This window comes from Netta rufina, assembly GCF_964035555.1.
Source record: "Netta rufina genome assembly, chromosome: 19".
NCBI lineage: Eukaryota > Metazoa > Chordata > Aves > Anseriformes > Anatidae > Netta > Netta rufina.
Window position 1 is genome coordinate 3300280 of NC_140143.1, and position 25343 is coordinate 3325622.

General features: G+C 38.9%; 1 protein-coding gene across 2 annotated transcripts in view; it reads left to right on the forward strand.

Annotated features, from left to right (window-relative positions):
- PRKCA (protein kinase C alpha) overlaps positions 1–25343 on the forward strand; it is a 148602-nt gene that overhangs the window by 82092 nt on the left and 41167 nt on the right. For both annotated transcript variants that reach the window (XM_084298211.1, XM_084298212.1), the window contains exons 4-8: positions 11248–11359; positions 12089–12217; positions 23252–23408; positions 23503–23637; positions 24353–24449. In XM_084298211.1, the coding sequence (XP_084154337.1) occupies positions 11248–11359; positions 12089–12217; positions 23252–23408; positions 23503–23637; positions 24353–24449 (630 nt within the window). The remainder of the gene's footprint in view (positions 1–11247; positions 11360–12088; positions 12218–23251; positions 23409–23502; positions 23638–24352; positions 24450–25343) is intronic.

The following is a 25343-nucleotide window of genomic DNA, read 5'->3' on the forward strand; positions in this document are numbered from 1 at the left end:
ATTGAACAAGGCACTGTAAGAGCTTTTATGAATGTGACTTAAGATCTTTCCAAATTCTTTATTTCCTCAATGGCGGTATCAGCCTGCAGAGTTCCTAGCAAAAGGCCATGTCTGTGTGGTGAACAATGCGATGAGCAGGCGAGGGTCCTGACTTGCTTGATGTTGCCTGACTCCCACCATGTATTTGGACTGAATTTCGTAATAGCAGGACAGAGGCACAGCTTTTTCATTCATTTTCCATTCATTTCAAAATGGAAAAGGGTTTTCTCATTTGTTAAGAGAATGGAAAAAGCTATTTATCTATTTCTCACTCTTCAGTATTTTTGTCTGTTGCCCCTGGATATGTGTTTTCTGTACAAAATTGACCCAGTAGTACTCATGGCGATGAACTTTAGAAATTATGTGTGCCAGCATTTAGGGCACTATTAATTCGTGCTGGCTTATCTTCTGCCAAACAGAAAAAGAAAGAGGAAAGGATGCAGAAGAGTCTTGCCTGCAAGTATGTGAGGTTCTGCAAACACAGAACAGGCAAAGCTGCTGAGATTTGTCCCAGGCATGCCACACGCTTGGCAGTTTGTCCTGGGTTTGTTCCCTTACCTAAAATCACCATTACAAGGAGATTTTAATATTTGGAGAGGTTTCCAGTGTCTGGTAGGGGTAGATGCTGCAGTGCTTTCTGGAGCTGTGCAGTCTTCATGGTCTGAGGCTCCACCAAGGAATGTTCTTGCCCACCAAAGGTTTCTGAGAAATCAGGAGTAGGACTCAGGACTCGTCCTCCCTCCTTTGGAAGTTTTCTGCCAGCAAAGTGCTTCTGTGCAGGCTTCCTTCCAAATGAAAACCTTCAGTGTGATCTGGGAAGCTCCTTTGCCATCAGCAGCCTTGAGAAAAAACACTCTTATTAAAGGAGGAGAAGGGAAAATGCGTGGTACTGAGTGCTCTCAGGATGGGCATAGTGGAGAGATCGAGCTAGGAAGTTATCTTCCAATGTTCCTGAATGGTTTGGGGAGGTTTCTCTATCTCCATATTTTTTTCTGCTATGAACAGCGCACAGTTAATTGCAAGGGATTAAATATTTATATATCATATTACTGTGCAGTGCTGAATGTGGCAGGGACTTTTCCTAATGCTGCCAGGTGGTGGAGGCTCGTTCCCCCCAGGAGCAAGGCTGGGCTGGTGGCCCCTGAACACTGCTCCCAGGAGCTCGCTGCTCTTCTAATGCCACCACGGCTTGTCTGTGTCCACCTGTTTGATTAGCAAACCTCAAAAGGGTCCAATTCAGCCCAAGGGACGGCAGCTTGGTGTCAGTTTTTATTTTTAATGTAACTGAGCTCTTTTCTGTGGTCACGGTGAAGCATTTTCCTCCCCAAAGTAACTCTGCCTTTGGGTTTTAAACTACAAGTAATGCTGCCAAATGTCTGAGGATCAAGAGGCTGTGCTGAAAGCAGACCTGTCTTTCAGGGGTTTGTAGAGCACTGCTAACTTTTCCTTAAAGTTTTAGTATTGGTTTCTGAATTTATAATCAGCTAATAATTTTCCACTGCCATGGAAAAATGCTATGGGTAAGACAGCTTGGCTGTGAGCTGGCATCGTAAGGGCAGGGTTCGAGGACAAATAGAGCATCTTGTACAGTCAGATTTATAATAATTTTTACAATTATAATAATTTATTATTTTATATGTTTTTTCTTTACTTAAATGAATAGGATTAGTGACTCAGAGGAGGAAATACTGACTTTGCTATAGGAAATATGCCCCATGCTCTATAAATGCTAATGAGTCTGCCTCCGTATTCCTTGGTCTGCAAAATTTAACGTGCCTGAATTACTTTTCTGAAGAAGGGTTATTTAGACATATGGAAAAACATCTGTTCAAGGCATAAATAAATAGTGTTTCAGTGGTTATACAATTTCAAAGACCGTTCAAGGACTCTGCCTCCGTATCTGCCACGGTGCATTTCTGGCTGTGGTTTGTGGAGCGGAGCCTTTTTCACGTTCACGTTCTGAGATAAGCTTCAAACCCTTCAGTCAGTAATGGCATTTGCATGTACAGTCCTTCACTGGGATTTTTGTCTCTGGAGAAGGGAATGTTAAGAAATGCCCATGTTAAGAAATGTCTGCCTAATTTATAGGTGCTCACTTCTGTGCTTCTGAAAAGGCAGAGCTGAAATGAGCCCCTGTGCTTAAATTACACATATTTTACCCTCCTTTCTGCCCTGTTTTTGGTGATTAACAAATGTATAAAATATCAGACAAAAAATGAATTATTCAGTGAGTAACTTTGAAGGCAATTTGCTCAGGTGTTTTAAATTCATGTCTGTCTGTTAAGAAAATAAGAAATAAACGTAAAAAGAGTCAAATTAGGAGTAATAGATCACCCCACAAGTTCTCATGTGAGGAAGCTGCTGAGTCATGAAAATTGTACTGATTTTGAACTGAAATCTTCCCCGACCTTTCAAAAATTGCTGTTTCTGATCATAGGCACTGTAAGGGCACATACCAAAAACTCTGCTGGTGTAGCGGCGACGCAGGATCACAGCGAGGTTTGTCAGAAAGACAAAAATAACCCCCCCGATGCATGTGTCGGCACTTACCCTGCAGTGAAGGTGAGAGAGCTGTAGGGTATAGATGAGGCAGTACCTATATATAGGGACCGACACATATCTCAAGTCCATGGCGTAATAGTTGTAAAGACCTTAATTCAAACCACACAAGACAGGACTGGATGAGGTTTGGCTTCACAAATAAATACTGGATTTTTTTTTTTTCTTTTCATTTTTGCAGTCATGAAGTTTGGGGGTCACAAAACCACGTTTTTAAGTCTTAACATGCCAGAAAAGATTTGAAGTTATGGGTGTTATGGCTTCTGGGAAAAAAAAAAAAAAAAAAAAAAAATTAAAATGTTTGGAGTCATTCGTGTTCTTCCATACCTTGATTCTGATTATTTCTTGGAGAAACATGTATTGGTTATCTGTGTGAATAGCGTGCAAACCATGACAGATGTTGAATTGTTTGACCTGATACCTCTGCACTCAGGGTCACTGCTTTTACAGAGAGACCAGAGGATTTCAGGTTAGGTTAGTTTTCAGCCTTTATCTCATTTCATCTTGTGCTTAAATGAATGAAAGAAGGATAATACAAGCTCCAACTCAGGATATTGGGGGAAAAAAATAAATCACATCATGTCTAGAATAAGCAAGGTGGCAGATAGTGAAATGTTTAAAACCTGAGGAGAAGTTATTGTACACAAATAAATGAAACTGGTTCACGTGTGACCTGATGTCCCCCAGCCGAATGACAAGGACAGCATTCCCTCTTTATGTTAAGTCCTCCATCATGTTAATGATGCCCTGCACCTATAACTGCATTTCAGCTCCACTGGAAAGCACAAAAAGTGCATTGTTTTTTCTGCTGTTCAACAGTTCAGCACGGGAATTTGTTTAAATTACTTCCTCCATCTGGTCAGCGTTGAACTATGTACTGTAAAAAGTATTCTAGGTGTAAAAAAGTAAAGGGTATGTAGTGTTTTAAAGGATATATGTCCAACAAATATATTAATAAAATGATTATATTTTTTAAGGCTCAGGACATCTGTGCATCTGTTTTTCCAGTACACCTTTTGAATCCAGATCCCTATAAGCTCTAGACCATCCTAAAACATTTGCTTAAAACCTCTTAAAACCAAAGAGAAAACTAAGCATTAAAAAAGGGGTTATTACATTTGTATCTTGAGTTTTTAATTCATGTCTGTTTTGCAATGATTGATATGCTGGAACATTTTGTTGAGTTGTATCCGAAACAAAATTTTGCTTCATTTCCTCCTAGTCATGAATAAGTTTCTGACAGGATCTTTTGTTTACGTGCTTTCTGTAATTATACTGCAGTTTTTTCATTAAAAAAGAATGAAAAAAAAATAGCCGGTAAACACCAAGTCCCTTCTGAATTTAACTGTATTGATAGTAATTAGGAAATTATAAATCCCTGTGAGTACTGTTATGCAGATCTTCTTTCTCCATTTGCCAACTCAATCAGAACTATTCTGTGCCAGAAGAACATGAACAAAAGGCAGCAATCAAAATCAGTCGATTCAATGACCACCTGTTTCTTTTAATTAAAAATAATAATTTAGTGTGAATTCCAGGAGGGACCTGAAAAATCTGCTGTTCAGTCAGTTTTGAACTGGAGTGAAGTTCCCTTCTGTACAAGTATAGAGAAGGAAGTGGTTGATAATTGTCAGTATTAACTAAACATGAGTTTTTTTCTTACTGTATTTTCCTAAATCCCTTCACATTAATAAAGCGTAGAAGTGGTCTTTAGTAACAGTGGTGAGAAATGGGAATTTTTGCTGCTGTTGTCAGCTGGAGAGTGTTTTTTATGAAAGACTCAAGTTCTTCTACAGAACTTGAGACTCACTCCTACCTGATAGTTCTCAAATCTGTCATAGAAAGAGCCTGTCCCTTCTCTTCTCCACTGGACCCATGTTGTACAGTCTTAAAGTCAAATTTACATATGGTTTATGACTTTTATTTTTACTTTATCTTGGTTTTCTTATCCCACTGCCACCTTTATTACCATTGATTCAAATGCTGCTATTGCCTATTGCCTTTGTTAAGGTGTGTGTGGATGCCCACCTTGGAGATGTGAACGGTATTAGTGCATCCTTTAATGTCTCAGTCCACCCAGTGAAGCTCCTCGTTCTGCCTGCAGCCAGGGTTCCTTGGAAGAGCCAGCTCTGTGCCAGCAGGGGAGCTGTCTGCAGGTGGATGTCTGTAAAACACTAATTTGAGTTCATGCGTCTTACTGAACGGAGCTCATATATTCATAAATTAACAGAGCTTACCAGAATAAACTCTTGCATTTTGCTTTTGAAGATTTCTTGTACTATTTTGATTTCTTCCTCAAACTGTTCTGCACGTCCTTATTTCAGGCTACCCTCTTATTTAATCAAGGGAGGTGGTGTGTAGTTTTCTACCATCATTCCTCTCCTCCTTCTCTGCTGGCAGCTGTACACTGACCTGGGGCTGGAGGCGATGGAAGCCTGGCGTGCCGCGGTGCACTGTGAGCTTCTCTTGTTGTGTCCTTTCCTTCTCTATGCTGTGGCTCTCAGAGGGAAATACCAAATAAGCTTTAAAGATTTGTACAGTTTGTAGTAAGTGGTGTGATCGTTGAATCGCTGACCTCGTCGTGCCACTTAATCATTCCTGAGAGTCTCTGGCTCCCTTTGCTTTCCCTTTGCCAATTACACAGCCTCGTGCAGGCAGGGACAAACAGAGCTGGGGACCGGCTAGGCAGTGACCTGATGTCATTGCTCCCTTCTGGGCTACAATCCTGGGAGCTGTATTTTAAGCCCTGGATGTTATTTCCAGCAGAAGCACCTGGCTCCCTGGCTCCTCGAGGTTGAAGCTGCTTCCTTGCAAATCCCCACCTGATGTTTTTGTTTTCTCAACAGGAAAATAAATAGCACAGGAGAGCTGCTCAGGTAGTTGTGGTGTCTGTGTGCAAGCTTGGATGTTGCAGTCACTGCCTGTGAGGTGCTCAGGAAGGCTGGAGTCTGAAAACTTTCCCAAATAAAACAGAAGTTTGCCTGAGGGTGGTGTGGGATGAGCGTGGGATTCATTTCCACACAGAGGCAACGCGCTGAGTTCTCCTCAGATATGTTTTATTAACTTGGTATTCACTTGGGGAACGGAAAGCTCTTTTAAGTGAATATATGGGTACAAACCGCAGTGGGTTAGTCAACCTGCTGGGATGGCGTTGCTCACGATCCAGGCTTTAAGGACGTTTTGGTGGGGACAGAGGATGAGGATGTAGGATTTGAAGTTTCTGTTCCAGTAGGAGGTGGTTTAAAGTACTATGGTGAGAGCAGAGCTGCCCTTCTTCTGTCTCTAACCACCAGGTGTGCGCCTCCTGCATATCCCTACTGCAGCATCTCCCCTCCTGTGCTTGACAGAAGTGCAGCCAGGCAGTACAACCATTGATGCCACTGACACTCAGGAGTTTTATTTATTTATTTATTGTCTATGCGAAGCACTTTGGGACACTTTAAGCTGACTTCTCTTTTATATCTTTTAACCTAGTAAATACAGACATTTATAATCATCCAGGCGGGGATGAAGAACAAACCTGTGGTTGTGTCACGGAGGCAGAAACAGAAAACCTGGGTACACCTACCTTTATTGACACCAAGTTGTTCCTTGGGTTGCAGGCCCTGATGCAGCCTGAGGACCTCACGGTCTTGCTGTGCTGTTGCAGAGCAACTTGCTATTATTTTTGTAGTGGAAAACGCAATTTTCACCATCTTTTGAAATATTTTTACACTCAGGTTTTCCATCATCTGCTTCTTAATGATCACAAAAATAGCAGTTCGGATGAAGAAAAAAAACTTCCACTAAGCATAGAGATTAAAAAAAAAAATCTTAAATCCTGCCTAAAGCCTAATTCATGTGTGTGTCTTGGTATAAATGACTGAAAATATTCATTTTTCCTCCACCTTAATAACTAGAATGGGAGAGGCTCCAGCAATGGCAGATCTGCTTGTGGTGGTGGTTAAATTTCTGCTGAAAAACCTTACCAGTTCTAGCTGTCACCCAGAAGATGCTGAATTAAATACAATTTGAGTAAAGCATCACAGAATCGATATCAAAGTTGGTCTTAGAGACATAGTTCTGGGGACACAGTTATTGATATTGGAAGTCACATACTCTGAAAGGACTTCAGTAAGTAATAACGTGATGCTGCTTTGTGTACAAAATGCCCACGGCTGCAACCTCGCATGAGGTGCTTTTTCTGTGTTTTATGCTTAAAAGCAAAGTGATTATTTAATGCCTGCAAAATTATAGAGGGTTCAATGTTGCCATCAATGGGAATAAAATACTAATCAAAAGGGAGCTTTTAAAAAGAATTCAGAAGGATAATAATCATAAGCTGTTTTGTAATGTGTCGGAGCACAGTTTGACATCTGCTGCTGGTTAACCATGCGCTTTCAATTATTTCCCGCTCTCATCTTTGATCCAGAAAAGTGACAGAACGATTTCTGGACAAGGGGTGCTTTCAGTTGGTGCTGAAATGGATTCATTTTTGCCAAACAAAGCCAAAAGGCAGCGATGGTGGCAGTAGAGCTGCAGGAGGCCCAGTGCAGCTCAGCACCCAGGGGGAGATGCCGCCGTGTTCTGCTTCCCTCTGCTGGAGTGAGGGAGGAATCTGGCTTGGGAGCAAATCTGATCCACTTTGGCAGGGCCAAAGGTGTCTGGGGAAGTCGATTCTGAATATCTATGGATTTATGACCAGTTTCTGCTCAAATTTTCAGTTTTTCCTTTCATAGGTCCACACAGTGCACCTCTGTGTACAACGCATTGCCATGGATGTCAGGCTCCCTATAAGCATGCCTCAACTTTGAGATTAGTGAATAGGATTTTGATTTTTCACATTCCTTTGGGGCGTATGTGCTGAATCCCTATTCATCTTTATAGGGGCTCAGTGCCCACATGTGCCACGACAGGCCCTAAAACTCGTCTGTTGTGCTGCCATCAACTCGCAAACCCTGCCTAGCTTTCTGCCAATTTAAAGGTACTTCAAAGGCAGATATTTCAGTGTTTGTGATACTCACAGCTCAGAGTTCCTTTTCCCTTTTAATTTTAATATATTGCATACAGTTCTACTTAAAAAATTTGGAATTGCCTTAGTAAAAGCAGAGAAAAGAAAAGCACTTCTCAGCATGAAAATAACAGGACTTTCAATACAGCATATCATTCATCACTGCTTAACAAGTGCAGTGGTAATGCTTTCCCAATTGCCGCTTTCCCCCTTCATAATTTTGATGGATTTTGGAAACAGAAGTGGGTTTTCCCTTTGGAGTTTCACAATTAATCTATGCCAAGTTTAGTGCAAAGTTCAATTCTCTTGCAAATAGCAGCCATTATTTGGCAGTTCATCTGTCATATCCTGGCTTGGCTCCCTGTGTTTACTATGAAATATGACTGCCAGCAACGCTTCAGGAATTATTGAAAGTTTACATTGATTAAAAAGGGATATTTGAAAAAAATCTCCAAGAGCTTTCTTCTAACTCACTAGTTTACCTCTAGCTGAAAAGTACTGGCAAAAAAATGGTGTTATTTCCTCAATTATGCACATAGATCCCTTAATGCGTATTTAACATTGGGAAACATTAAATCGTATCAGCAATTAATATGTGTTAATTGCAATTAATAGTATAAGCCAGTAATTAGTGATGGCAAAATAATTATTACAAAATAGTTACAATTAAAGTGTAAACTATAGATTTCAAGTGCATGAGAAGTCCGTGTTAGTACAGGGAATAACATGGGCAGTTTGATCATCTTTGATGGGTGTGCAGAAATCTCTGAGCTTTCTCTATTCATTCTCATATTTGCTTGCAAAACAATATTTTGATGTTTTTAATTCTTAAATTTACCAAATGTAAAAAAATGCCTAGGACTGAAACAGAAAAATAGGGTTAAATACTGACGAAGAGTTTGATCTCTTATTTGTTACCCTTTAAATATTTCAGAGGTCCTTCTATTTACTTCTGTTAAAGAGATGGAAGTAGTTGCATTTCCTCCATGCAAAGTTTCCATTTCAGCAATAGTTTTGGTGCTGTTTTACTTCGTCCTCTGAATTTTTATGCTGTGCCTGGAAGAAGTGACTTTGTGTGTGTGTACAGCATAATAAAATATAATAGAACATGCTTGTTTCTCTTAAAATCTAATTCATATCGAATTGTTCATTTTAAACATTGTGCAATGAGCATTTTCACAGATTTTGTGTGAAAAAGGGTTTGACCCAACTTGATTTATTTACGTGACTGTTCTAATTTCATTGTTTCATACAAATGCTTTGCTGTTACCGAGTGCGGTATGGTTGTCCTCAAATGTCACAACATTTTTAAGCCCCACACACCCCTGCTAAACTTAATTACCATGTGTTTCCATTGATTGGAATGGAATTATTTGGTAGTGCTTGTTATATAATTTCGGTATAATACACAGGTTCAATGTATCTATTAGACACTCACTGTAATAATTTCCCGTTGTTCTTTCCCCTCTGTATCATTACATGATACTCATAAACACCACTTATGTCACATGTTAAACACAACTTTACAAATCTGTTTATTCAGTGTCATTCTTAGTAGCTGTGGTTTTTGTCCTTCGTAGCAACAGATGTGCTTACCAAAATAATGTTTAAGTGGATATATTTATAAGGCAACAAGTTCCCAACAAGTTTTGTTTGTAAACACAAAATTACGGAAGAATTAGCTTTGAAAATGCGTTTTAAATCGTTTGGTAGGCATATATCTAGTCCAAGTCAGGCCATCAGATATCCGTTTACTGAAGCAGTGTTCCCATGACCCCACACCCATTGGTTATATCTTTAATAAATAACGAAACAGATGTTCTCTGGAGCATTCTGAATGTCATTCCATCGTGGTTAACTGTGTTTACAAAATAAATATGGTTGTTAGCAGTTTGCATTTCATATCTCAGGCTGTATAATAAATAGAACGACTGAAATACAATGCCAATTGGAATTCTTACTGTAAAGTCCTTACTGGTTTTCCCAAGTAATAAGTAGTTTCTACCTGTGCAGTGAAAACTACTGCTTATAAATTCATTCTAAGGCTTAGAGTCAGTACAGAAAAAATAACCAAAAACATTTACCAAAACAAACAAAAAACCTTCACAAATTATAGCATGGCAAAGCATTACATTTTCAAGGCAAGATTCTGCCTTTTCACAGTCATATTTTCATTTAAATTTCTGTCAGGAGTTCCCAAATTCCTTGAGGAATTATACTACATTTTTTAAGAGAGTCAGCGTTTTGTATAACGTGTTTTGCTTTTGATTTTTCTTGAGAGCTTTTATTGGTAAATGCAAGTTGAACGCTTGGTTTATTCTTGATGACAATCTAATAATTCTTATCTAATGCAGAGGTTTATTAAAACCAATATAAAATGTAAACAGGAGAAAACTTTGCAGTTTTATTTGCTAAGGATGTTTAAATGCCTGCAAGACCTGGTATCGCATAGCTCCTCTGTCCTCATCTTCTGTCAGTGTATGAAGCTGTAAAAATCTGAAGGAAAAAATAAAATGTTAGCAAGAATTGATTTAAAACCCCAACGTGTTCAATTAAGAATTGCAGCCTCTCCCAGCTTCTGATGGAGATTGTGCAGTGATGGTTTTGACTAAAATGCAGAGAGAAATCATGCTTCCCAAAACTGTGCTGAACCATGAAGTTGAAGCTGGAGGCAATCACGAAGGATATCAAAATACCTGATGAGCACAGAAAGTGTAGGGCTGTTGGGTTGTTTGTTCTGGCAATACTCATCTTCAGGTGTTGGGAACAAGCTGTGCGAGCTGGATGCCCCTTAAATTCTGTACCTGTGTCCATGCCCGAGGCAGGTGAGAGTACTGAAGTTGGGATTTCCACCTTTTTCATATCAACGTTCATGATTCTCTGAAGGGGATTTCAGCCCCTAAAGGAACAGAATGTATCTGGACCTATCCGCAGAGTTTGTTTTTAAGGGATTTGGGTGTATTCCATTTCACTGCTCCTAAATTAGAAACCATTTCCAAGCTGCTGGTGGCCTCAAAATGTCCTCACCGTGAATTTCTCTGTTGGAAAACCAGGCAGGAATAGCGATCTGTGTAAAATCTTAATACTTGCCAGGTTCGAATTTGTTCACTTTCATTTCCAAGAATATAGATGATAAATTTGCAGGATTTCAAGATGATCCCACCTTCAAGATCCTGATTTTACGGTCATTTTTACTTGTTACTTCCACAGGCTACTTTTACAAGTTACTTCCCTTCCCTTCTGTATTTTGTATTGTTCTTTCAGAGTGGTGATGATAAATTTTAAATAAACAGGCAATGTATGACAGTTCAGCCACAGGATGGATGCTATCATTGTTTTTTTATGTTTATGTACAGTCATTAAATGGAAGTTTTAGTGTGGCTGAATCATCAGAACAAGCCTGGGTTCACTAAGCTGACATACTCTTTCTGACAAAACCAAAGCAAGGGAAAAATAGGAACTGAACACTAAACCTGTGGCCAATATATGAGCACTGATGTGGGCATTCTTACAGGGGTTATGAACAAGCTACATGCTGGAATATATTTTTGTAGCATAGGTTGCAGAGCTGGAAGGTTTTCAGTATTTGAAGTGATGTACTAAAGGTGTGCCAATCTTATTTCTTATGACTTAAGAATCTGTTTTTGTTTTTCCTTCAGGATCCCAGAAGCAAGCACAAATTTAAGATCCACACGTATGGCAGCCCAACCTTCTGTGACCACTGTGGGTCACTTCTTTATGGGCTTCTACACCAAGGGATGAAATGTGACAGTAAGTTAAATTTTGCTTTGTTACGAAAGAGTATTTTAAAAAGTACATGGAAACACTGAATAACAACTTCTTATTTCTTTTCTGTGGAAAACGCCACTTCAAATGTGAGCTCTTTATAGTACCAATGTGTTTCAAGTGGATATTTCAGTATGCTAATAATATACTAATGAAAACCACCTCCGTTGCTGAGAGTGTGCTGTATGGACTTTGATATGACTCAAGTGCACTGTCATGTCGCTTTTGAGGAAACCTGGTTTTGGAGTGGACAGATGAACACACTGTTGAAGTCTGACATTTCAGTTCACTTGGTAGCCAAGGTCCACTATTTTCCTTGCATTTCATTTGTCTTGGAAGTCTCCTGCTAGAAAACCTAATAATCAATTTAAACCTAACTCCCTTCATTGCTGCTGCTGGCAGGAGTGCTCTGTTTTCTCGGTCATATTCCCATTCCCAGCAAGTCCTTATTCCATGTTCACTTTTTTTTTCTTGCACTTCATTAATACATTTAGTTGTCTGAAGTAGATTATTTTATGCAATGTTCTATTCACCATCTACAAAATGTAGATGGGAACTAGCCGTGTTGGTCACTCAAAAAGCATTGCAGCTATGATCTGCAAATCTTGCCAACAGTTAGGCATGTCAGTCTTTAACTTCCACTTTGCTCAGTGTTTGCTGTGTAATCATATTATTAGTTTCTCATAGCTGTCTGAACCATTTTTATATTCACAGCTTGTGATATGAATGTGCATAAGCAATGCGTAATAAATGTCCCGAGCCTCTGCGGCATGGATCACACCGAGAAAAGAGGAAGGATTTATCTTAAAGCTGAAGTCACTGCTGACAAACTGGAAGTAACAGGTAAATAGCTCACTTTGAAACGTTGCAGGTTTTTTTAAATGTGAAATATGCCCTGTGGGTTTATATGCTTTGGTCAGCTTCTTTGGGAACTGAAGCCCATGACACAGTATTTCCCTTCAGAAAGGAGAGGATTTCACTCACTGCATTCTTGAATCAAGAAACGCTACTGGCATTCTGAAGAATCCACATTTGTTAAAGATAAACAGAAAATGAAAGAAAATAATAGCTTTAAAGTTCAGCAATATTCATTAGAAAAACACTATAATGTCAATTTTCCTTCTAGGAAACATCAAAGGGATATCTAACTGGTCAGGAAGTTAGCCATCATCTTCAGAACACAAGAAATACTCTGAACTTCCATCAACTAAGGAGTTATTTCCTGCATTTCAGAGTATTTAATAAACAAAGGAATTTGGATTCAATCCCAAATAGTATTCCCAGTGTATTATAAAATAATAATAATTTTTAAAAGATCAGATTCTGCAAGGTTAAGGTTCCCAAGATGGGGTGGAGGGAGGGAAAGGAAGGAAGGAGAGGGTGGTAGTTAGTTTCCTTGGAAATGCTTCTCCCAGAATTTATCAGTAAGCTTTGGATCCACACCCCCACAACTCATTCCAAGTCTGAAGTTGCAGGAAAAAAATATGGAAAATATATTTTTCAAGTGGAAGGACCGTTTTATGCCCCCAGAATGAATGTGTTGTTTAGCTCCGGCAGAACTTCCTTGTGCCATATCAGAGAGCAGAGTTTATCGCTCAGGATCCACTTAAGAGTTTGTATTTACAGCGTATGTTTTGTTTGCTCTGTATGTGCTTTCTGTTTTAATTGGGGTCAACTGATAATTAGTATCTGATATCTGAAGTGCAAAGCTGGTAGTGAACTTCAGGGTTGATTTTTCCTTTCTCTTGGACAGAAATATGCAAAAATGTTCTTCGCCGATCAGATTACAATAATTTACTCAAAGGGAAAGCACAGGATGGGAATTAGGACAGAAAAAAAATGGCATACAGGAAGGAATAACAGACAATTTTAGTTGTATTTTTTCTTAGGTAGAGGCAAGTCTTAAATCTAAATTCTTAAAGTAGTATTTTTTTTAATCAGTCAGAACTTTCAAGAAGTCACAATCATGCTATAGTAAATAAAAACATAGGATGATATAACTTAGGAAACTAAGAAGAAGACAGTCATAAAACACAAAGTTATAAATGCTTTTACTTCAGGAGAGGGGTGGGTTTGTGTGTTGTCACAGGTGACCAACACTGCTTTAATGAAGGAAACAGCAACCCATCTTAATACATCTTCGTGCATATTACACGTACACTAATACTTCAAAATTTGTACCACAAAGAATGGAATTGAGTGTCCACACAATGAAGCAGGAACCGGGTGCTGCTATCAGCACGTGCGTGGTGTTGCAAAAGGGAATCAAATTTGAGGGTAAAGTTACAGCAGGACAAAGTAGGACATTTCTCAGACATCTCCACTTCTGCTTTTGGTTTTTGATGGGGTTGTTGGCAACCTGTGGATGCTGAGGGTTGTTAAATTGCTTCAGTATCGCTCAGTTGAAAGGCTAGCGCCTAACTTTTGATTATCCCTGAAGTAGCCAGGCAGTTGGGCTCGATGGCATTTGCAGGTCCCTTCCAATTGAACTATTTTCTTCTCTTCCCTTCTATTATCTTGTGCACCAGAAGGATGTTCCTTCTACTTCTGCGCTTCTTACATGGGGAATGAATCACACAAGCTACCATAGCCCTTGTAGGCAGCATAAAGGAAATCAGGCCACCACGCTGGATTTTCACAGCTCACACAAGTAGCAAACTTCCCTCCTGTCACCATTCATTCATGCTTTTGTTATCTCTGCATCTGAATGCCTCCAGATTCTCCTGTCAAACCTTGTAAAATGCACTGAAAGGGAGAGGTATGATGAAATTTAGTTAGAAAGGACTAGAACAGATCCCAAGTGATACTTAATTGTAGCAAACTTTTCAAATAGCTTCCTGCTGGCGTAGGAGGGGTAAATTTGTCCAAGATGCTGTCATTAGGAGAAAGGTGCTTTCACTGAGTAATGAAGCATTTCAGAGGGGGAGATGCGGGTTCTGAAAGTAATTGTACCAGGAGAAAGAACTAATTTGAAAATCATCCAAGTGAAAAAAAAATAATATATTTGCATTGCTCTAGGCCATTTTGCAGCAGGGCTCTTAAATACGACCTACAGTTTCTGGCAATGTACATAATCAGGCAAGTAATGTTTCTTTTGTGATGATTCAGCAGGTTTATAGCCCTTTTAGGGACAAAAGGGTTCTACAAGTCTTTGTGGTACCGAGGTGTTGTAAAACAATTATACAAGTAGGTTTTTTTCTACATCAGAATTTTAGTTGAAAAGGTCTTGTCTGAGGTACAGATAAGGTAAAGTTGTTACAGAAGTCCTGTAGATGCTCTTCCTCAGCTCTTTTTGATGTGAGTGCCCTTGGCAAATGCTGCTATTTGTGTGCCTACAGATCAAACATTTCCATCCAACATTCAAGTGGGTTTCTGGACTACAAGAAAAAGTTTTATTACAACCTTGTTCTGCATGGGACAGCTATGGTGCTGTTATGTTCATATGGTTGGGGCTTGTCAGCACTTCCAAGGCTTCCGAAAATTTCTTTAAATAAAAATGAGTTTCCTTGAAAGTAAGCTTTTTTAAATAAATAAATAAATAATAATATGCATTATATATATATATATACCAAGCCCATACTAAGGGAAGGGAAAGAAAGGGAAGGAAACCCCCTTACTGGGGGTGCCACATGCTGAATGATGGCAGGGACCGATCACTTGGGGGACACTGTTCAGTGCCTGGCCTGTTTGCTTCTGCCTCACAGCTTTGAGGGTTTTGTAGTTGTAGTCGCTTTTCTTTCCAAAAAATGGCCACGGTACATGCTTGGCTACTAAGTGTTTTCCCAATAAAATCTTGCAAATAATATTGTTTTTTATTTCCCCAGTGAATACTGGGAAAGAGGCCAGTTGCAGCTGGCCAGTGGCTCAGTTAGACCATCTAAAATATATAAGCATTTTGGCCTGTTTTGAATTGAACTAATCATGGGAATGATTCAGTCCTGTACATAAATATATTTAATTCCTGGGTACGTCAATGTGTACTTTGGATCTTCAGTGTTGGTACTTAAAGGTAGCCACAGTCTTTTCTGCCTGTGTGCTAGAGACTGCAATGTTTTTTCCTAAATTAATAGGAATTTGGTAGTGTTATACACTGCCAAAACCTCACCATCTCCCCAGTGCTAGTCAGTGCCGTTTCCAGTGCTAATTTGTGTTGCAGTTTTTAAATACCTATTCTTTATTTTATATCTACTACCTCAAGAGTTGCATTGGATACTAATAATTTATTGCACTTGGACTAAATCAGCTCGGTAATTCTCTTGTCTAAGGAACTCATAGAACATTGAATTGTTGTTTTTTTTGTTTTTTTTGTTTTTGAATTCACTGAATTTGATAGGTTGGACTGATGGGTTTTTGCTTTTAAGCATAGTAAAGCAGTTTTGCCAGTCTTAATTTCTGTTTTGTTTTGTTTTTCACTTAAATGTCTTCCTTCTGATGTGTGTTAGAAGTTTTGTCACTCTTACATTTACTTGTCAACCCATCGTATAATTTGGGGGGCTTCTGAGTGCTTTCGTAGGTGGTTGAATCACGGTTCTTATTTTAATTTTATTTTTGAATTATTTTTTTAGTGAGCAAACAATAACCTTTGTGAGAAAATAACCCCATCTGGTGCAGTGACATATAAAAAGCTGCCACATTGTTGGGATCCCAAACTGCGACCTGTCAGCTGCCAGGAGCTGGATCTGACAGCAGCTGCCAACAAAGATCTGCCCTCCTGACACGGGCGCGCGGCTGGAGGCAGGCTGGTGGCGACTCCTTGTCATCCAGTGCACCCTTCTCTTACATAAACGGTGTTAAAATACATATACGTACACGCAGCCCAGAGCTTTCAGGTTTTTAAGTGTATTTTTCTTAGCTGAAAGGATAACAAATGTGTTTTTATTCTTTCCTGATGCCTCTGTTATTTAAAAGACGAGGAAACCTGGGCGTGATTTCCGCAGGGGCTGGGAGCACGGAGCAGGCTCTCCAACAATAACCTCCCCAGGAGTTCTCTACTCCCCGCTGTACATTTTTCAAATTATTTATGAATGCCTTCTGCTGAGCCACCCTATGGTACCGCATATTAATGTTTTGTCACTCTGCTTGCTGTGGGGAGCTGGGTGAGCAGCCTCTGCCCAAAGGAGCTGGAGTGACAGACAGAAAATTTTGGCAAATTTTGAGATACTCATAAACTGCTTCCTTAAAAGATCCCGCCACACACACTTGAATAATTTCATTTATGTTTGCCTAGGTCAGTACTAGTATATTTCTTTTTTAGCATTAATTTCATAATATTGTGCAACTGATGTTAAAAGTGGAACACATAGGAATATTCTGGCAATTTGACCAGCTGTTAGTATGAAGTACCTATAAAAGCGATCCCAAATAATTACTTGCACGTGGGAGGCTTTTTAATATCTCAGATATGAATTGCACATTTTATCTCGCTAATATCATTTTTTTTTCTTTTTTTTTTTTTCTGGCTTTCCCAGAGTCTGCAGGGTTGCTGTGCTCGGTACAAAGAGGGCTGTGCCTTTAGAAATGCCAGCCTGGGTAGCAAACAAATAGTTCCCATTTCATTCAATAAATTTTCTTTACTGTGAAAGAATAGGCAATGCACAGTATTTAAAAGAAGCATTAATTTTTCATAGATGTCCATCTGCCTGCATAGAAAAAAAAATAAAATGCTACAGATTTGTATAACAATGTAAACAGGTAGGAATATAAATTCAATCCCTTTTCAGACAGTTTGATACAATAAGAGTCAATTTTTTGTGTTAAGGATTATGATTTATTAAGTAGCTATCCTTCTCAGTACTAGGTATTTTCTATGAAAATACTTTTTATATAGGCAATCATTTTAAAAATAAAATGCAGTTGCTGCTGTGAGACTTCCAGTTGAAACTGAAACTGGAGAACCTACTGCAGGCACAAGCACTTATTAAGTAGCATTAGAGTTGACGGTACATTTTTTATTAGCAGGAGAGACTGTCTTAATAAAAGACAGAGGAATAAAGCATCAGGAAACTCTAGTTCATTTTTCATGTTGTAGTAGGAAGGAAATTAATCACTCATCCATTTCTTGTGTGTAAATCACCTGTGAAGTGCAGCATTCCCATAGCCTCCATTCATCATGTTGCCATCCATCAGGATTCGGGAAATTGGGTGTAATGAGCAGGCACTGGTCTCAGGAGGGATATTAAAAGAAAATTTAGCTAGGCAGGGGAATAGTTATGGAATAGAGAAGTCACATATCAAGAAGTCCTTTTAGTTACCAAGCACTGTATGGAATTTGACTGAAAAGCAGGATTTTTATGGAAGTCAGTTGTACATGTGAGTCACAATCAGCTCCAGAAAGCAAGCATTCAATGATAGTTTCAATAAAACCATCTTGAAAAATCTTGAGTAAAAGCTGAGCAGTTCTGGAGACAGCTTTGGATTTTGCATACAGAGAGTATAAGTACACAGCTTGGAAGAAAAACTATTTTTGATAAAAGGCAAATCTTTTAAACTGTGATTAAAAGAGAATGTGGTAAGATGCAAGGGAGAAAGTTCCTTGGCTGGGAGTACAAGGTCCTCTACCTCTCACCTAATTTATCTGTGCTCTGGACACATCACTGGAGAATGTACCAGATACTTTTTCTGGAAGTAATGAGAATTATGAAATAATTTACTAATGCTTTGCTGTGGGAAGACAGAAACTTTAAGCTAACAATGTTCTCCCTTTTCTTGCACTTTGCTGGATAGCTTGCCAGGCAAGCCCATTTGAGACTTAAACAAGCCTCTTGTAAAAGCACCTACTTCATGGAATATTTGCTTCCAGTTGGGAAATTTCTGCTCCTCTAAGCTGCCTGTAGGGAATTAAAGATCAGCAAGAAATGGTTGCTGTGATTAGTAAACTGTTTTGTTATCAATACTTGAAATTTCAGGAAAAAGGTAACTGACTCACTTGAAAAGGAACCGAGTGAACTCATGCTGCAAGTAATTCTGCTTTCTTTTAGGGACATAAATATTTATTTTCTCAATCCTGTAACTAAACTTATCTGCTGATACCACAAGAAGTTATAAATCCATAACTGCGTATCATTTGCCATGTTTGACCCATATGTTCTATAAAAAAAGTTCAAGTTTTGTCATCTGCACTTTGAATTCCTCAAAGTTCTGCTTGAATTTCTTCTCTTTACATAAAGTGTCAGTTCTCTGGCAGCCCACTCTGTCATATTTAGATATTTATTTAAAGTATGAGTACCTAAGAACCATCTCTGTGTTTGCTTGTGTCTTTGTACTATTCCTGGAAAGGTGGGCGTCCCGGTTTTGGGCTCAGCTTCTGGTTACTACCGTAATACCAGTGACACGTAATCAAATAGGAAAGTCATCAAATATTCCATGTTTTCTGCTGACTAAACACTTGTGGTCTCTTAATTATGAATAAGGAGGAAAATGGTACCTTTTCCTTATGGCATGGTGACAACTATTTCTAGTTTCTAAAAAGAAACATGGGCAAATTTAGATGTGTTAGGAACTTCAGTACATGTTTCTCTTCACTCCCTGATTGTCTGTGTGTTCTCGGTCCCCATTCTGAGTTTAATCTGGACAAAGCATTAGGAGATTTAGCTCATACCAGCTACTTTGTAGCATACAGACATCATTATAATGCTTAATATTTATGTCATAAAGCTGGCAAAGTGCTGTTCTAGGTTTCTGTCCAAGTTCCTCAAGTGATGCAGCGCTGCACCTGACTTGAACCAACTGTAAATTGGAACAACGTCTCTATCACAGTGCTGAGTTTAATTAACTAATAATTACAAAGCAATGAGAGATGGCTTGCTATCATTACAGCTATAGCAGAATTCAGCCTCGGTGAGCTGATCTATTTTCTTGGAGTTCTTTTTCATTTAACTTACTCTGTTTCAACCACACTCAAGAGAGAGCGCCTGTGATGGGGAGGGCAAACCTCTTCTTGTCAGCCCCCTAACAGAAAGCTGACCTGCCTTGGTAAAAATAGGATGCCCTCAAAGAGGTGGACCACTGAGACATTAGTTCTTTATAAACACTGTTCGGCACAAGTATTATCATGCTGTTTCCTCAAGAAAAGAAGTGAAGAAAGATGTCTAAGGGTAGTAATTATACAGACAAAAATACAAATGGGCCAGATAAGGAGTGAGATAATGACTTCTTTAGCAGCCTGTATTTAGTATATGTTGCATCTTTCCATACTAGTTCATCTTTGAGGTTCTTTTTGTGTGTTTAGAGGGCTTTTTTCTTATTCTGCGTTTCCTGCAAAAAGAAAGTATCCGTACACATGCTGCCAGGTCCTCCTGCTGTCAGTGGTGTTCTTGAGACTCAGCAGCGTGTGCAAAGGCTGATCAGTGATGGCTTTCTGCAGGGAGCCCTCCACGGCTGAGCCTCAGAGAATGGCTTTGCATCCACATAGCCAATTTCTGAAAAGCCTGCTTGGGTTCACACTGAGCCTCCCCACACAGAATTTAAACATAAAAGATTACATTGAAGACACCATGCTAAAATCAAGCCATTTTTGTTGAAGGAAATTTAGTAAAGGAAAAAAAACCAACACCTTCCCTGTGTATATTTCTGGGAAGCTGTAGGACACGTAGTCAGTGCCTCTCCTCACTTACACCAAGTTGCAATATAGAAACAAAAATCAAAAAGTGGATTTTGAAGTAATAGCTCATGTGCTGCACCTGGCAGTGCAGTCACAAGTGCTGTGCACAAGACTAACAAACAAGAAGAGTGCAGGATGGGAAGGACAGTGCCTTGTGTGGAAGTCTGCCACTTCATCCTTCACTCACTACGTGATGTTTAGCCCTTTGGGGATTGAAAATATTTAACTGAGTTATTTAATCTTTATGTTATTTCCTCAGAATAATTTGAAGATCAGTTTCATTATGCTAAATTTTAATATATAATATTTAATAATCCTTGAATCCTTTTCAAGGATTGAGAACAAATATTTTTCTAGCCAAATTTTGGGTGGGGAAACCTTCAAAAGGCAAATGCAGAGTGCATGAGAGTGTAGACTTATGAGAGTGGAGGCTCTTCTCTATATCAAAAGCTATCGTTTTCCCCAGTGCAAGCTCCTTCCAGCTTGGTATAGGGATTGTTAGGAACAACAAATGAAATGCTCTGCAAGAAAGATGCTTGCTTCTGTTCTGTTCTTCTGAAATACGATATATTTTTTTCTGGTACAATTATGTGGGAAATGTAGTTAGTCAATGTTAGTGCATTTGATTTTAAAATTTTAGCCAATAAGCATTTTCTTACTCTCATTTTAAAGGCACAAACTTAGGAAAAATAACTTAATTATTATCAAATGTTGGTTCAAGTTAATGCAATTCCTTTCCAGCCATGATCTAATTTCAATAATTAATTTACAGCAGGATATCTGTTCTGCATGAGAATTATCCTGACAAATGCACTCAAACTAGTGTATCCCAAAGAAGTAGCTCTTGTAGAAAGAGCTTCTTTCTACAAGTATTTTGGATATTCCTACCAGAAAGGTACCAGTTATACTTGGTATTTCCTCTTCCAGCTTTTTCTACCACACCTAATGCTCTCATTAAACAAACAGCGCTGTTGAAGCTGTTTGAAATGTTGCATTTTCCATGGCAGCAGCCTTTTTTTCCTCCAAGACTTTTCCCTCCACACCCTAAATTAAATGGTGAGTGGTATATTTGCACTAAAAGATGACTTAGCGGCTATGTCATTTGGAAGAACACAGTCATTCTGAGCACTACAACTTTCGCCACTGTGTAAAAGAAAAATATCAGCCTAGGGCTAGATGCATGCAACTAGCAAATATATGAGGTGCACAGGGGATGGAGCGTAACCATCATATGACTTTGCAGATCACCTTCAACACTCTGTTATAGCAAGGGTGTTGTCAACATTTCACAAACCTTCCTCTCACTGTCCTCAAGTAAAGCACAGTAATATCTGTCCTCTGCTTCATTGTCCTTCTTTTTCTGTCTTTCAGCAGCAGCCAGGCAGTTGCCAGTCCAACACAACCATGCCTTTATTTCTAAAGGGAGGGCAAAGAGCATTTTGATAAGATGTGCTTCAGCTGGTTGACACGTCATTTGACTGTTGTCCAAAAACTGCCCCTTTCATTATTCTATACCTAATGAGAGGAAATAATGCACTATAAAATGTCTGTGTTGCTTGGATGCCTTTCAGCCTTCATGCTAGGAAATAACTGCTGGAAATCCTGGAGATTTCTATAATTTGTGTTTAAAATGTGAAAATGCCATTCACACCTCGGAGGAAAGGAGGAGGGTGCCTTGAGCCAATAGTAAATATCTGTTACTGAAGATCCTGATTTTTATATTGATATACCATACATATATATATATATACATTATTTATTTTTTTGCATTAGTTCCGATTGAGTTCTTAAGTGATGCTAAAGTTCAAATTTTTGTGAGAAACATTCTCCATCAAGTAGTATTAGGTGACTTCAGGGTTGATCTTTCCTAATTTTCCTTATAGATTTCTTTTCTTCAGTTAGGTAGATGAAATTTAAAAAAATCCTTCAGATGCTGACACTGTGAAAGCAGTAGCTGTGTGCACTGTCAATCCAGGATAATCTCTCTAGTGACTCACTCTTAATTGCTGGCCTTTCTTCATACCTTGGGAACTATGTCACTCTCAAAGCTGCTTGAGATTTTCCTTCCAGGAACAATTTTGATCTTAAAATAGGAATCTCACAAAGGAATCTCTACATGAAAGCCATTTCCTGCTCTCTGCTGGCCCAGTCGATGTTGAGATGCCCAGTTATGGACTCTGAATTTCACATCTCCAACTCGATCCCTCTTAGCTGCGGTTCGTTGCAGCCTGACCAGTTTGGGTGGGACTTCTTCACAACACGAGTGAAATTCAATCTGCTCTCAAGTTCAGCAGAAGCTGGTGGCTGAATGCCATTGACACACAATAAAGCCTTACATGCCTTGTAAATGTTACTGGGCATTAGGCTGGTCCCCTGCAGGAGGGAGGGAAGTGCTGTCTGCTTATCCATGGAAATACTCCACCCCTCTACGGTGACTTCTGAGCTACCTAATGAAGCTCCACAGCTGCTGCTGTAACTCCAGCCAGACTAAAACCCAAAAGTTACTGAAACCCCCAATAAATGTGATCATAACCCACCAATGCTTCAGTTCCTTGTTCCACGCAGGGATGCAGCCTGATGGGGTACATCACCCCAGGCAGGTTGCTGGCTGTTCTTGTCTCAGGATCAGTGAGATTTTTTAATTCCCTTTGTGCTTTCTTTTGGCATTGTGAAAATAGAAGCTACCTTAATATTTTGGTGAAGCCAAAGTTAAATTCCTCTTTTCTGTGTTTTTACTTTGTGTGCTGTTGTGGCGATGCTCACAGTGATTCCAGCTGACAGCTAATGAGCAATGAATCTGAGGGAAGTCTGGTATCAATAGCTTCCAGTGATAGATTGTATAAAACAACCTGTCCTTTGAAATCTGTTGGGATCCAACAATCACTTGTAGAGTATTTGGCTGATAGTCCTGTAGCTGTATAACCTAAGATTGATCAGTAAATCAAAGCGTAAAGAAACGCTCCTGGCTTAAAAATTTACAGAGATGGATTTGGACATTTAATCACTCCATTGCAGAAAAGAGGTGCCCAGAAGCAGCATGCCATTTAGGAATTGCTTCTGTCTCCTGTCACTTCTCTCTATCATCCTTATAAATATCACCAAGAGCAACCTTACTTTACAACAACTAGTTTCTTCCATGCCAGGTCTGACAAATGGGTTTTGCATCTTATTTGTTTTATCTTTCAACATGTTTCTTTCCTCTGGTTACTACTTTGTTACTACTTTGTTAATGGTGATTTGTATCCCATGCAAATCAGCTGGCTGTTTTATATTGACAGTGCGAGAAGCAAAAAACCTAATTCCCATGGATCCAAATGGACTTTCAGATCCTTATGTTAAACTGAAACTTATCCCTGATCCCAAGAATGAAAGTAAACAAAAAACAAAAACCATTCGTTCTACTCTGAATCCACACTGGAATGAGTCATTCACGTTGTAAGTTTAACCCCTTTTAATACAATACCTTTTAAGTATTGAATCATTTATTTGAGTTTTGCATTGAAAATGCTTCTTCTCTGCTTCTTTTTAGTAAATTAAAACCTACAGACAAAGATCGACGGTTATCCGTAGAGGTCTGGGACTGGGATCGAACAACCAGAAATGATTTTATGGGATCTCTTTCATTTGGGGTGTCAGAGCTTATGAAAATGCCAGCTAGTGGATGGTAAGAGTTTCTGGAGAGACTTTGAAATGGTACTTTTCTTCAGTGTAATTACATTTTTTGTAGCTTTTCACTGTATCTCATGCTATGAGATCACTGAAAATACAACCAAAACCAGGAAATATAGGCTATACACGTATATAACAAAGAAGGATAATTAAAGGAATTCTTTTCTTTTGTCATGTTCATGAAGCTTCTGCTGGAGCCAGGAGATGCTGTAAACTCAATTCTATGTACATAGTCTTGTGATATTCATCTTATTTTTATCACAAATATGATATATTCATTATGAAGCATATCAGTTATATATAGCTCCACAAGTTCAAAGTACATGGGAACTGATTTTATAAAATGCCATCTTATTACCTACCAAACCATACATAGAACTTATAAAACCTTCTCAAAAAGTACATCTCATTGAGGAGAATTGCTAAGGGCATTAGAAGTGCTGGAGAAAAGGTTCTTCAAGGTTGATTTCTCCACTATATTACAGGATGATTGGAATGAAATCCTTGTACATTACACTGCCTTGACAGATAGTTTGTGATTAAAGATATAAGTTTAGGTGAAATATACTCTGTTTCTCTGTTTGCTTTAGAATTTGGCAAGCAGTTCTTTACATACAAGTGACGTCGGTACAAACAACTAAATCAGATTTTAAATCTAAAAGGAATAAATAAAAATGTAACAACATTTTCTTTTCTCAAATGTTTTACAGGTACAAGCTGCTGAATCAAGAAGAAGGTGAATATTATAATGTTCCGATTCCAGATGCTGATGAAGATGGAAATGCAGAGCTTCGACAGAAGTTTGAGGTGAGTATTAAGCATAAATATGCAACTGTATTTTGTATACAGTTGTCACCTTATTACCAAAAAACAAAACAAAACAAAATGTTCAAAGTTATATAGTGTTATTAGTTCTGTTGCTTATGTCAGCAGTATGTACCTTTGGGTTTCTTGGAGATTGGGCCAAGGGGAAAATTCAGCACTAGTATTATTTGTCTGACAGTTCTGCTTCTCTGTTATGACACTTATAAATTGGTATTGTAAAATATTTTATGTCAGGAATGTGTAATGGTTTCAGTGTATCTTCTAATGCTTACTCCAAAATCTGCAAAAGTGATTATTGCCAGTATCCTTAATAATTTGTAAAACAAAGGTCTCAGAAACAGCAACATTTTATTACCTAAAATGTTTCACAGTGAACATTTTTTTTAAAGAGAAAACAGTTACAACTGCTGATTAACTGGAGCCTTAAAATCTCTGTAGAAGGCTGGCACCTGAAGTTCTGATCTCTCTCATGTGGGTATGGAAGCTTCAGGAGGAGTGGTATTGCTGGTTATGTACAGAAAAGAACAACTGAAGAAAAACAGTATTTTTGGCAGGGTCCTCCTGCCCTCTGCAGTGCACGTTGGAGTGGTTGGTAGTCACAGGCATGGTCTCACCATGCCTGCAAAGGAGTCGTTTCTTAATGAACAGACATAGCCAGCCTCTTCTGACAACTGCAGTGATACTACGGCAAAATACTTGCTGTCCATTAAACCCAGTAACAAGAATGGTTTGGGGATGGAGGTGTTGTGGCAATGGTTGTACTGGATTCAGCTGATCCTAGTACTCCTTCCAGCTGCATATGCAATAATGAATTCAAATATTCCAATAAATACCGATTTCTTTTTTCTAGTTGAACATTTACGTTAGTCTAGCAGT